This window comes from Eucalyptus grandis, chromosome 2 (genome assembly GCF_016545825.1).
Source record: "Eucalyptus grandis isolate ANBG69807.140 chromosome 2, ASM1654582v1, whole genome shotgun sequence".
Taxonomy (NCBI): domain Eukaryota; kingdom Viridiplantae; phylum Streptophyta; class Magnoliopsida; order Myrtales; family Myrtaceae; genus Eucalyptus; species Eucalyptus grandis.
The window spans coordinates 1,125,523-1,138,267 of NC_052613.1; the positions used below are offsets into that span (position 1 = coordinate 1,125,523).

Below are 12,745 nucleotides of genomic sequence, written 5' to 3' on the forward strand. Positions count from 1 at the left end.
CCTTGTTCTTACACTGTGTGAGGAGGGATAGCAAGTATGTAAGGGACAAAGAAGGTGCAAGACAATCTTCAATATCTACTTCATGTTGAAAAATAAAGGATGTTGCTTCCCAAATACTCTCAATGTTGTCGGACTTATTTTTCTGAGCATAGATAATTTTCAGATATGTTTGTATGAAAGTATATTGTTTAACTCTTTGGATAAACACAACTCACTTCCAAATTTGTCTCATCTTGGTGTAATGAAATACTGCAGGGTTCAATTCTACGCTGAGGCAGGGCAATATCACACACCATGAGTACATTCAGGTTTTCATATAGGAACAATCTCTATCTCTACTGAGAAGATTGTAAAATTTTTTGGGAGTAACCTTCTTGCTTATGTCTTATGTAGGTGGGAAAGGGCAGGGATGTCGGCTTAAATCAGATTGCCCTGTTTGAAGGAAAAGTAGCTGGTGGTAATGGAGAACAAGTTCTTAGCAGAGATGTGTACCGCCTTGGACAACTCTTTGACTTCTTTAGAATGCTTTCGTTCTTCTTCACTACTGTTGGTTATTATGTTTGCACAATGGTATGATTTATTTAGTCATTAAATTCTCTTAACAGTGACTGTACAATAATATTATTTTTCTGGAAGTGGTGTTTAACTTTGTTTCAATACAGATGACAGTCCTTACAATATATATTTTCTTATATGGGAGGGTTTACCTGGTAAGATGGCTATCTTCAATCTTTCTTTCACATTGAATTAATCATTTGTACCATTTAAATTTGAAGATCGGGAGTGTCTTGCATTTTTTATGAGTTTCTGGTAAGTCACTCTATATGTTGCTGCTTTATGCAAGTCCTAGTGCACAGAAATGTGAACAATGGAGTTCTGATTTTGGAGTATCATGGAAACTGTGCGTGAAACTTGCCATGTCTTAATAGTGCTGGAACGTTTAGTCACAGTACTTACAGAAGATTGCCTTGTAATTACGTCTTTGCTTGTTCTTTCAAATCTGTGGTTGGCATGAGTAACCAGTGAGCATAAATAGGACTTGGAAGGGCATATAAGTAAAACATACATGTAGATATACTTCTGTGTGTCAGATTATCCCAATTGGTGTATCAGTGCAATGTCTTTTAGAGTGTTGGTTAGTTGATGCTTTTTGTTTTTGGCTATCTACTTCTCAAATAGCATATGAATAAAATGTCTTTTTGACTGTTTACTTATTGGATCTTTTTCGCTGTGTCACTTGTTTCAGGCATTCTCTGGACTTGATGAAGGGATCTCAACGCAGGCCAAAATGTTGGGAAATACAGCCTTAAATGCAGTTCTGAATGCACAGTTCTTGGTTCAAATTGGAGTTTTTACCGCCGTTCCCATGATTATGGGCTTTATCCTTGAGCAGGGGTTACTGAAGGTCAGGCAGTACATTTCGCTGGTCTTTATCCCATTCGTTTTGTCTGCCTCAGCGAACTTTATTTTTCATGTTTAATGAGAGTTGATCAACTTGTGATTTTTACTGCATTGCAATTTTTAAGTGAATGTGTCACTGTGTGTGTGTGTGTGAGAGAGAGAGAGAGAGAGAGAGAGAGAGAGAGAGAGAGAGAGTGGGAGGGAGGGAGTTTGTCATATTGAGTAGTTTTATCACGATGCAAAGGGATGGAGGGAGGGAGTTTGTAATTTTTAGTAGCAGACAGGATCCTATACCATACTTTAACAATCTGTCGATTTTCACACTTGTCAACAAGATATGACATATAATTCCTGTTTTTTGTTTATGTGCAGGCTGTTTTCAGTTTCATCACGATGCAACTCCAGCTGTGTTCGGTGTTCTTTACTTTCTCATTGGGAACCAGAACTCATTATTTTGGACGAACTATTCTTCATGGAGGTGCAAAGGTAGGAGCCTAAGTCCAAGTTGAAGCTGCATACTTCTCTTAGGGCTGATCTCTGAACTTATATTGCCCTTGTGCTTTAAGATTGTTTACCTTTATTTCTTTGATTTGGATCAACAGTACAGAGCAACTGGGAGAGGCTTTGTTGTACGTCACATCAAGTTTGCTGAAAATTACAGGCTTTACTCAAGGAGCCACTTTGTTAAAGCGTGAGTTACATGCTGCATTGGAAGAATTGTTTTGTTTAGGGCTTTCCCCTTTCTGTTCGTCTTCCCATGTGCAGATTTTCTAGGTTGTGCATTTTCTTTTCTGTTTTTCTGTTCCATATTGCATATTATATAAACAGTTCAAATTGTCAAGTCAATGCTCATGTGATTTTTTTATTTGCTTTGAGTACAGGCTTGAAGTGGCACTACTACTAATAGTGTATATCGCATATGGGTATACAGAAGGAGGCGCTGTTTCTTTTGTTTTACTAACTGTCAGTAGTTGGTTCCTTGTCATCTCATGGCTCTTTGCTCCTTACATCTTCAATCCCTCAGGTTTTGAGTGGCAAAAGTAAGACCAGCCGTTCTTTACCATTGATCTGTCTAGTTCAAATTTCAATGATTTTGTATTAACCTACCTGTGACTTCTGAGTCTTTTCTTGACTGGATGACAAGATGCTTGATTTTCTTTGAGCACATACTTAATCTCTTTTGATGATCAGGACTGTTGAGGACTTTGATGATTGGACCAACTGGCTTCTATATAAAGGTGGAGTAGGGGTGAAGGGAGAAAATAGCTGGGAATTTTGGTGGGAAGAAGAACAGGCATGTACTACTTGCTTTCTGGTTGCTATTTTTCCTTGTAGACCAAAAAAAAAAAAGTTTTGTTGCATAGTAATAGGTTTGGAATAAATACTGTCGGTTAATGGCTTCAGACTTGCTTTTCCTTGTTTTCCCTAATCTACCTTCTGCCCCTCTACTTCGTCCTCTTCTTTTGCTTTTTCTGAATTTGGCAATGGTAATCTCAGATACAAATGCCGGATTTACGATTTTCTTTAATTTTCCCAGAATTTTAATGAACTTTTACATGATTCACAGTCTATATGAATATACGTCAATATTTCTTGTCAATGTCACTTTTTCCTTGATGCATGGTTCCCTAATTCATCTCCTCTCTTATTTTAAAACACTCCCTGGTTTTGCAGGCGCATATCCATACATTGAGGGGTCGTATATTGGAAACTATATTAAGCATAAGGTTCTTTATGTTCCAATATGGCATTGTATACAAACTTGATCTCACTGGGAAGAATACATCCCTTGCGGTAAACTTCTTGGCCTCTTGTGTTATGACAATTCGCTGTTCTCTTTGTTAATTTCACCTTGATTTTTAACAAAGTGCCAGTCTCACTTTTGGAGACAATTCTTGTCATAAAGCCGCACTTAGGTTTGTATGAAGGCTGTATTAGTCTGTTTAACCTATCCTTCGGGCATTGAAGTTTTTGCTAGGATCTAGGAAATAAATTCTGGTATTTGAAGTAGCCTTGTTTCACACCTTATTTGCAATGTAACGTGTACATTCATGGTTTAACGAATTCAGCATTTACACTGCAATCATTTTGAGACCATTACAGCCAGTCCTTGTGTAATGCACTATTAAAACCAAAGAGAGAGATCATCCAATCCTGGTGACATGAAAACGGATTTCGTGTGCTGTGCTTGATGGATTTTCAACTTGTTATATAATTGTTATTTCTAGTGGTAAACAGACAGGCCCACTACATATATATCATGCATATTCCTTAACACACATCCTCTCGGGTGATTTGGACTTTATGCATGAAGCATCGGATGTGGATGTAACCATACACGAGCATAATAAGTAGAATAACAGCAAGATAATAAATAGAGAGAGTTTTCAAACTCATCATGTTGACTCTGAGCAATGTTAGATTCATATACGGGGCATAGTGTGGGTGACATGGTGGATATAATTGACATTATTTATCCACATTATAAATGAAATTTTCAAGAATTTCCTAAAGTTGCTAAGGCATGTTCAAGATGATGTGAACCTTCAGGTTTCCACTGGTTCCAATCAATTTTTCTGTGTTACATTGTAAAGATAATTCGATCTAGATTGAGAATTTAATTGATTTCACTATGCCCATTGAGAAACATGACTTAGCATGGCTGTCTACTTTATATCATAGCAGTTGCTTTTGATCGCAGATTTACGGCTTCTCCTGGATAGTACTGGCTGCCATTGTCATGATATTCAAGGTGCGGATTCATATTTCCATTTGCATCCCTCCCCTGCTATGGTTGGCTTTTGTCGGAAATTTTAACCAGTACTATTTGTGGTTTCTTTTTGCTGTGCAGATTTATACTTTTAGCCCAAAAAAATCTACCAGCTTCCATCTATTTATGCGACTTATTCAAGGAGTCGCATCATTGGGACTTATTGCAGCCCTCTGCCTTGTTGTCAAGTTTACTGATCTGACAATAGTTGACTTGTTTGCAAGTGTTCTTGCATTTATTCCTACCGGCTGGGGCATGCTTTGTGTAAGCACTTAAGATTAAAACCAAACTATCTATGTTGTAAGTTCTTGTTATTAAACGTGTCACTGCTTGACTTTTTAAACTCTGTGTTTGAACTGATACAGCTGGCAATTACATGGAAGAAGGTAGTTTGGACCCTGGGATTATGGGAGTCGGTAAGGGAGTTTGCCAGAATGTATGATGCCGGGATGGGGATGATCATCTTTGCTCCAGTAGCTTTTTTGTCGTGGTTCCCATTTATGACCACTTTCCAATCTCGTCTTCTCTTCAACCAAGCATTTAGTCGCGGCCTTGAGATCTCTCTGATCCTTGCTGGTAATAAAGCCAACGTTGAAGTCTAAACTTGTAGTCACCAAGGTATGCTGAATCTGTTGTACGGTAGAGCCTTGTAAGTCAGATAGATTCCCTAGTTCTTCTTCTATTTTCCCTTTTTTCTTTTGCTTCTATAGTTATTCAGAGTAAATATGTCTGTACATGCTCATACTGGAGAGAGAAATGTATAATGCTAGGAACATTGTTGTGGTTGTCTCAATCTTTGAAGTACTCAGGACTTACATTTTTTGAACTCTGATGTTCTCAAGTCTCTCTCAGTTGGAAGGGAGCCGTAGAACAGTCAGCTCCATTTTCGCCACACTGATGAGGATATTGGTTTAGAGCCTCTGTAAATCTGAAATGTTTGGGTTGATGGTTCCTGTCCGATTAATGCATTCCCAATGGTATTTTCTGAATTTGCAAGCCACGCACTTGATGATGTTAATGTATACTCGGTGAAGAGGAGTGCTAATTCAAGGTAAAAACTCCACATTCTGCTGTCTACTGTGCTCTGCATCTTGCATCATTGATTGCTTGCAGAAGAGCCCATTTGAGATGGTTTAGCCCCCCACCAGGGTGGGGCTTTTGTATCATCCCGCGAGTTGGAATGGAATTACCGTGCTGGGCCCAAGGATCATGGCAGCATGTTTCCCTAATATTTAGTAAATAATTAGAAAACAAGGCATGTGGCCTTACCTAGTGTAAAGGAGCCACCCTTGTAAACTTGTGCCTGAGAACAATTTCTTCATCCGATTGTTAGTTATTAGTGATGACGTTCCCTAGTATTACGAAGAAACCATCTTTTTACCGCAGAAGCCCCTCTGGTCATTCTGGCATTCTTCGCAGCACGCTTTGTTTAGACGCATGCAGGCTTACAGCTTCATGGAACGTTTTCGGACTGGAAAGTACGTTTTGATCTTTCTTGTTAGACAGCCTAGTTAGGCATGGCAGCTTGAGGGGCCAAGAGAAATTGTTGGGTCATACACCAAGTGCTTACAACTACAGTCGTGTACTTCGGGTGTTAACGATGCGGTCCGAAACGAAATGCCTTTGTTATTTAATGGCGTGGGACTTGCACAGGAGATTGTTGAAACAGAAATGCCGACACATCTTTTGCCTGAATGATGTAACAAAGCCAAGCCACTTAGCCTTCCTCCTCGTTTTCTGACTGCTCAATCTTCACCCGCAAAATTACATCATTTGAGGACAGAAACTACAGTAGAATCCCACTTATACCAAGCTCCTGCTCCATTTAGGGACAAAGTATTGCACATAAAGATTTACCAAATAATCAAAATAGAGCTCACTCACTGCACATCTCAAATTCAATCGGTGAGGATTAGAATGTATGGGAACTCGCGAATATAATGAAGGACTTATAAAGTAAGGAATCGCATGGGTAAAGCCAATCTCAGCAGCTTTATTACAGAGGTTAGCTACCGCTCTTAGTGCTGGCTTTTGTAGGGCAAGCTACGCCACAAATCTCACTCACCATATATTCATGAATGATAAGGTTATCGATACCCGTACCCGTTGGCTTTTATTATTCCAAAGCCAGATCACCTTCAATGTCCTAACATATGCCTTTTATTTAGTAGGGTAAAAATCTCCATATAGAAAGGATTTGTGCATTGCACAGCATCAGTTAATCCTGTCTTTCTTTGATGGGAATCAATACGATCTTTATAAGGTTCCTTCTCTGAATGAAATTTAATAGGATCCAGAGAAACCGTGTCTTCATCCATAGGATCCCAAGTACTTGGATCAATCGAAAGTTCCATTCGATATGAACTACTCATTTTCAAATAATATCCACATTGGTCACAGATATTCATTTTAAACTTCAAAAGTTTCTTATAATTTAATCATACAACTTCACTCGTCTTTGGCCTATTCCTGAACAACAGTCTCACTGATACTAACCAATCCCGCAACCAGACGAGTCCCAAAATATCCTAAACTGAGAAAATGTACAATTATTTAAATACTGACCAGTTAACTAACATTGTAAGAAAGCACCACTCACTGGAGATCTTGGGGCAGCTGGACATTAGTTAGATCCTCCATGCTCAAGAGCAAGGGAGACTAAAGCCTACAAAGCTAGAAAGCAGTTGAGCTATACAGATTGCTGAATAGCTTCGCTTGAATTCCTTGTCCCGTTCATCAATGGCCCATCACTTGTGGCAGAGTCGCCAATTGAAGATGGCTGATCTAGTTCGGATATGGTTGACGAGGTCAAGTGCTCAGGATGGTCAAATTTACAAGCAGGACCAAACTTGCAAATGCCATAGCGGCTGTAATATAAGCAGACGTTCTGATCCTGGATATAAACATATAGTCACATTTAGCGGGAAAAGAATGGAAATGGCTGCAATCAAGCGGACAATTCACTTGTCCTTTTACTTTCTCTTTTGCCCAGAAACTTCTGAATTCGCAAGTTATCACAGAAAAATGTCTTCATACCTTATTGATCCAGGAAATTAGAGCTTCCCCGACTTCAAAATAATATAATTATAAAAAAGATCCAAGAAATTCCTTATGGCATTTCTCTGCCAACGTTTTACAATATGGAGCACCTAAAAAGATCCACCATAGAGAAGACAAATACTGGCACTAGACAGGCTTTGAGCGTGCATATCAAATGGTTTTCTTTCATCTTTGTCCGTGAGAGAGCGATAACAAAGACATAAGACTAAAAAGAAAAAGTAGGAAACCATTACCGGTCTCAATGGAAGGCCCTTGTCACTCAGCACAACCGGAGGTGACTTTGAGATTCGATCCTTCGGATGGTGATATTTGCAGTTAGACTTGAACTTACAATCGCCAGTTTTCAGAAAGTAACTGCAGTCAGGTTGGCCAGGTCGTTCTGGAAATTCATCGATCACCATCTGATGATGGGGATAGATATGGATATCAGTCACAGGGTGCTTCATGATATATGCCGAAGGAGGGCGCACAACTGGTCCCGGTGGATTGACAGGAAACTTGACAAGCCACAAGCAAATACGAAACAAAATAAATGAGAGAAGAAGCACTCTGTTTGACCAATGTCCAACACAAGCAAACCTCACAGAGACAATACTCAGCATAACCACGCTATTCCTCCACCTAATTTACCTAAATAGCCTAACATCATGAGAACTGAGCAACACACAAATAGAAGAGCCATATGTTGACTAGATATACAAATTTCGCCAAACTCAAAATCTACCGTTAGAGCCTTCTTTCATGGGAATTACATCTCTTTCTGTCACATTGGCTATGTTTGCTACAGTCTCCATGCTATATATTTTTATGCTATGAATGCCCAACTTTGTTTTATAATTTTTAACATACACGGCAAGACTGGAAAGTTTTGATTCTATGAGGTGCTTAGAATGGAATATCTATTTGTGACATCTATTTATGGAATGCATACATTGGGATTTTCAGAGTTAGACAAATGATAAATGGCTTTAGGATCATGTATCTCTAGCAATGTCTTCCACTAAAAATTATGATGTGTAAAGGGGAGCGGTTTGGAGTTAGAATGGTTTGGTAATTAGGTGCTTACATGCACATGTCAAATCTTGAGCAGAGGGTGCTTCTAAAATGGGGTGATTCTAGTACTAACCATTTATAATCATTACATTTTTTGCTATCAAGTCGTAGTAATTACATGGTCCGGGAGAATTACTACTCATGATTTTCAACCACTAAAAATTAGGAAACAAAGGCAGTCAATGAAGAACACTCATTGCCATTAATGGTTGAGAGATATTGGGAGCAATCTTTCGGGTATTGGCTTCGTAATTGATTGATAAACGTCTCACGTGGATACCAACAGAATCTTTAAATAGTGGGGTAGCAAATTAAAATTTAATTTTCATAGCACAAGACGGAAGTTCAACAACCACTTGAGTTGGGCCAGTTAATGGATTCTCTTGATGTGTGCATTGCTATGTTTTAGCATAATTCAAGCCCTCCCCACCCCGCTTCCATGGATGCTATCCAGACCTGAATTGCTATTACCAATAGACATGAGGGCCAGATGAAACTAAAGAACTCATGATAACAAGGGGCATACTTGTATGGATAAGTTCTGGTTTTGTTTAACATATCCTTGTGCTTTTATTTCTGATGGAGGGAAAACCTTCCTCAAAATGATTACTCTCCACATGGCCAAGTTACGGCCCATGTAAAAATTTAACTATGAAAGCTCTGGCCCCCATATCTTAGAAATTTGAGAAAATAATCCACCAACAAAATGGTCATTCCCTCTAAAGCCATGCCTTTTTCCGTAGGGACTTGCAAGTTAAAGATACCATTCGTAATACCATTTAACATTTACCTGATAACCGTTCCATTCTGCATTGTGTGATGACACCGCATGAGTTGGAGAATACATCACAGGCACAAATGGCGCAGCATCGTTCAATGTTCCTGGTGATGACCATGAAGCCACCGGAAATTGTGATGCACTTTGCAGTGAAGCAGACCCCCCATTACCATATTCTGAAGGAGGGTCACCTCCTCCAGCAGAGGGTTCAGGATGATTATACCTGCAATTAGCTGCATACTTGCAGGATCCAGTACGCATGTAAAACGGACATTCTTTCTCTCCCTGTGTAGAGAAAATATCTAGTCAATATTGTCAGGTAGATGGCTTAATTAGACTATGATGAGATTAACAAACTCTTAATTGTGGTTTACAGAGATATAGAGAGAGTGTTATACGGATGCTATAGCATACCGGTCTGATGGGCAGGCCCAAAAAGTTGAGCCCTTGATAGGGGGGTACAAACGTTTTTGGTCTGGAATGGTTGAATCTACAAGCTTTGCCAAATTTACAACCTCCTTTATTTAAGTAATACTGCAACCAACACTCATGAAGAGTTAAAACATTGCACAAACTGTTAATACAAGAGAAAGGAAACCATCATACAGGAAAACTGTCCTTTATTGTAAAGTGTTAAGGGATCAATAACCCGTACAATGTGATGCAAGCCTCAAATTCAGAATGGATACACAAATCAGTAGCAGATTAGCTACCGATTGTCATGATTCGTTCAACTTAGTTAAGAATGTATGAAAAGTTTGAGCATGTAAAATACCATGTCTAGCTGCAGTTTACACTATCTTTTGCCAAATGATAGTGCAGAGGTCCTAACCAAATTGCATTTGACAGAGCATATTAGAATATAGTTACTGTTTCCTACTTATCCACGATAACGATTTATCTAACTCCAAACCATTAGAGGATATTGGGGATAGTATGTAATCTCCAATAAGCTATAGTTGGGAGAACATCCAACAAAGTTAGCAAATATAGAGTGGTGTAAGTATATGATCTGAGGACTCAAAAGAAGTTATATTAAGTTGGAAATCAATCTCTACTCTCCTCTGCGGTACTTGTGGAAAGCCAAAAGCTGGTGAGCTTCACAATAATTGCCTTGGCAACAGTTATGTCAGAATGATAAATTAGCAACCCAACAACATTAGCCCCAGAAAGTTTTACCGAAAACTTCATGGAGATTCAACATGCTATTAAGGTAAGCAATCAAATTCATTATTCCACCAGAACAGCTTTCTAAGAGTAGGCAACATCAGTTGTTCAATATCTGGTTCTAAGAAATTCAAGACTGCAAAGATTTTTTGCTGATGGATCTCAACAGTCAAAGTAATTAAAAGCAGCCTTCCATGGTATTGATACAGGATTAGACAGACTGAACAGGCCGTCGAATTCTTTAGCTCAAAATTGCTAATGCACACAATATTCAAAGGTACTGAGAATAACCTTGCATTCTGTCTGTCCCACCCTCTCTTTTGGTTCTTCCTTTTCCTTCATCTTATCCTTCGCAACCTTCACGATAAATCGATCCAAAACACGAAAGTCAAAACGCGAACAAACATAAGCCTTCAAACATGTCACATTATCTTGATGACCAGATTTCCAAGCACCCCAATCGTCATTTCTTCTCCGAATGACATGAACTCCCCTCCTAAGTGGAAAACACTTAAGTTCACGAAAACACTAGGCTATGCCGTGGGCAAAAACATTAGATTTAAATGCCATAAGCAAGCATAAACCTCCATCCAACAACTTCCACCTTAATAGAGCCATGGAGCCATCATCCAAACAAGACGTACACTATACCCATCGACACCACTTTCAGACACAAAACGATAAAACGGCTCGAACAGCTCCTGCTCGGTTCAAGTCGCGAGCTTTATTCGAGGAATGCCGCATAAAACAATGCAAATCCCTCGCCGACGCACCTGATTCTTCCGTCGCACCGGGTGATTGAACTTGCAATTGGATCCAAATTTACAAGTTCCCGTCTTGATATAATACGAGCAGTCCTCCGCCTCGGGCCTCACCGGATACTTATTAAACTTCCTCCTCTCTTCCCTCTTCTCGTCGTCGCTCTCGCTATCTCCGTCCTCGCCCTTCTCCCCGCCGTCGCTCTCTCCCCCGCTCTTCCCCCCGCCGCCGCCGCCGCCGCCGCCGTCCTCCGACCCGGGAGCACCCGACCCCTCCTCGGCCGCCCCTCCGCCTCCTCCGTCGCCGCCGCCGCCGCCTCCTCCTTCTTCCTCGACCAACGGTTCCGACGCTCCCCACGTCGAGGCGCCAGAGCTCCTCCGCCGCCCGATCGGGATCGGACGGCGGGGGATCGGGCTCGGCGGCCGGTTGAGGGGGCGCGTCGGGGCACGCGCCGTCGCCGTCGCCGGCGCCGGCGCCGCCGTGGTCGGGGGGAGTGGCCATGGTGGGTCCGTCAGCGGTCGCCTTGCCACCTAAGATGCGACTAAACAAGGTGATCATTCGAAGCACATTTCGAAGCTCCAATTCAATCCCCCTCAAGCTCCCGCGTGCAGACACAGCACGAGACGAAGAAGAAGGAGAAGAAAGGTTGATCCAAAAGATGAAGAAAGTCAGAGAGAGAAAGAGAATGAAGGAGAAGCAAAAAGGTGTTTCCTTTAAAGCAGGTACGTGTACCTGGGAACAGTATTTTTTTTTTAAAATTTTTTTTATTTTTTTTAGTCCAAATCTGTATTTATACAGTAATTCTATAATAATTTCTCATTCGTTCATCCATTCATTTTATTTTGTGTATTTGTGTATATGCAGAGGCGTATTTCATGCGGCGCATACGTACCCCGTACATGTATGTAATCCCGAATTAGGAGCCGGAGGAGTTTCATGAGTGAAAAGGGTCTAGGGTTTTAGTTTTTAGTTTCGATGGAGAGATGTTAGGAGGTGACATCGATCTATTTATTGAAAGATGGGGCTTATTAATTTCGGGACCATCACATTTATTTGATCTTGAAACGGAAAATTTCTGCTCCAATAACCATGGACCGGCATTGATGATCGAGGACCTAAGCTCGTCGCAGGTATTAATGATAATCGATGGTATCTTTCCATATGAAATGATTTCTCATTGGGTACTTTTCATGAAGCATAGTAGTTTCAATTTATTTGATCTTGAAATGGAAATTTTCTGCTCCAATAACCATGGACCAGCATTGATGATCAAGGATCTAAGCTCGTCGCAAGTATTAATGATAATCGATCGGCATCTTGGATTTTCACTAATGGGTGGTGGTCCACATATGAAATGATTCTTCATTGGGTACTTTTCATGAATGAAGCGTAGTAGTTTCAATTTGTTTTTCCATTTTTGCAATATATATATTTTTCAGCAACAGATTCCAACCCAGAAGGCATGTTGAACTAGTTGTAGGCATTTCACCTACCTCCATTCACCTAGGCACGGATGGGGTTATTTAGACCCAGCCTACCCGACAGTAGCCGAGGTTTCCCTCGACGCAGTGTCGTACCTTCACTGCCACCAAGCCCCCCAATTCACTCTCATTGTTTTTCTTCCCAAGAGAGGGAATATGGGTGACAGCACGGATCTCCCACCTTCCTCCTTAAACCTTTTAAGGACTTGCTCAAATCCAAATTAACTAATATTTGAAGATACTCAGTAAAATTTTGTTATTTGTAAACATGAAAGA

General features: G+C 40.4%; 2 protein-coding genes across 6 annotated transcripts in view; one reads left to right on the forward strand and one right to left on the reverse strand.

Moving 5' to 3' along the window:
* Positions 1 to 5,160, forward strand: part of LOC104417191 (callose synthase 10) — a 29,981-nt gene extending 24,821 nt beyond the window's left edge. For all 5 annotated transcript variants that reach the window (XM_010028515.3, XM_010028511.3, XM_010028521.3 and 2 more), the window contains exons 40-51: positions 256 to 308; positions 394 to 570; positions 663 to 710; positions 1,247 to 1,405; positions 1,774 to 1,887; positions 2,004 to 2,092; positions 2,283 to 2,441; positions 2,593 to 2,695; positions 3,076 to 3,195; positions 4,103 to 4,153; positions 4,253 to 4,435; positions 4,537 to 5,160. In XM_010028515.3, the coding sequence (XP_010026817.2) occupies positions 256 to 308; positions 394 to 570; positions 663 to 710; positions 1,247 to 1,405; positions 1,774 to 1,887; positions 2,004 to 2,092; positions 2,283 to 2,441; positions 2,593 to 2,695; positions 3,076 to 3,195; positions 4,103 to 4,153; positions 4,253 to 4,435; positions 4,537 to 4,773 (1,493 nt within the window). In that variant the 3' untranslated portion in view covers positions 4,774 to 5,160. The remainder of the gene's footprint in view (positions 1 to 255; positions 309 to 393; positions 571 to 662; positions 711 to 1,246; positions 1,406 to 1,773; positions 1,888 to 2,003; positions 2,093 to 2,282; positions 2,442 to 2,592; positions 2,696 to 3,075; positions 3,196 to 4,102; positions 4,154 to 4,252; positions 4,436 to 4,536) is intronic.
* Positions 5,161 to 6,542: 1,382 nt separating this feature from the next.
* LOC104417216 (zinc finger CCCH domain-containing protein 43) lies at positions 6,543 to 11,133 on the reverse strand. The gene is made up of 6 exons (XM_010028535.3): positions 11,003 to 11,133; positions 10,521 to 10,586; positions 9,477 to 9,596; positions 9,075 to 9,347; positions 7,465 to 7,632; positions 6,543 to 7,064 (listed from the first exon to the last, which is right to left on the reverse strand). Exons 2-6 carry the CDS (start codon positions 10,569 to 10,571, stop codon positions 6,861 to 6,863), a joined length of 816 nt encoding a protein of 271 aa, XP_010026837.2. The 5' UTR covers positions 10,572 to 10,586; positions 11,003 to 11,133; the 3' UTR covers positions 6,543 to 6,860.
* Between the last annotated feature and the right edge of the window lie 1,612 nt (positions 11,134 to 12,745).

Excerpts from the sequence above, each read along its gene's own strand:
- LOC104417216 (XM_010028535.3), bottom strand. The coding sequence starts at position 10,571 with ATGAAGGAAAAGGAAGAACCAAAAGAGAGGGTGGGACAGACAGAATGC. Across the intron at positions 9,597-10,520 it reads TGGGACAGACAGAATGCAAG|TATTACTTAAATAAAGGAGG; the intron begins GTTATTCTCAGT and ends TGTTGGTTGCAG. Across the intron at positions 7,065-7,464 it reads AGGGCCTTCCATTGAGACCG|GATCAGAACGTCTGCTTATA; the intron begins GTAATGGTTTCC and ends GTTTATATCCAG.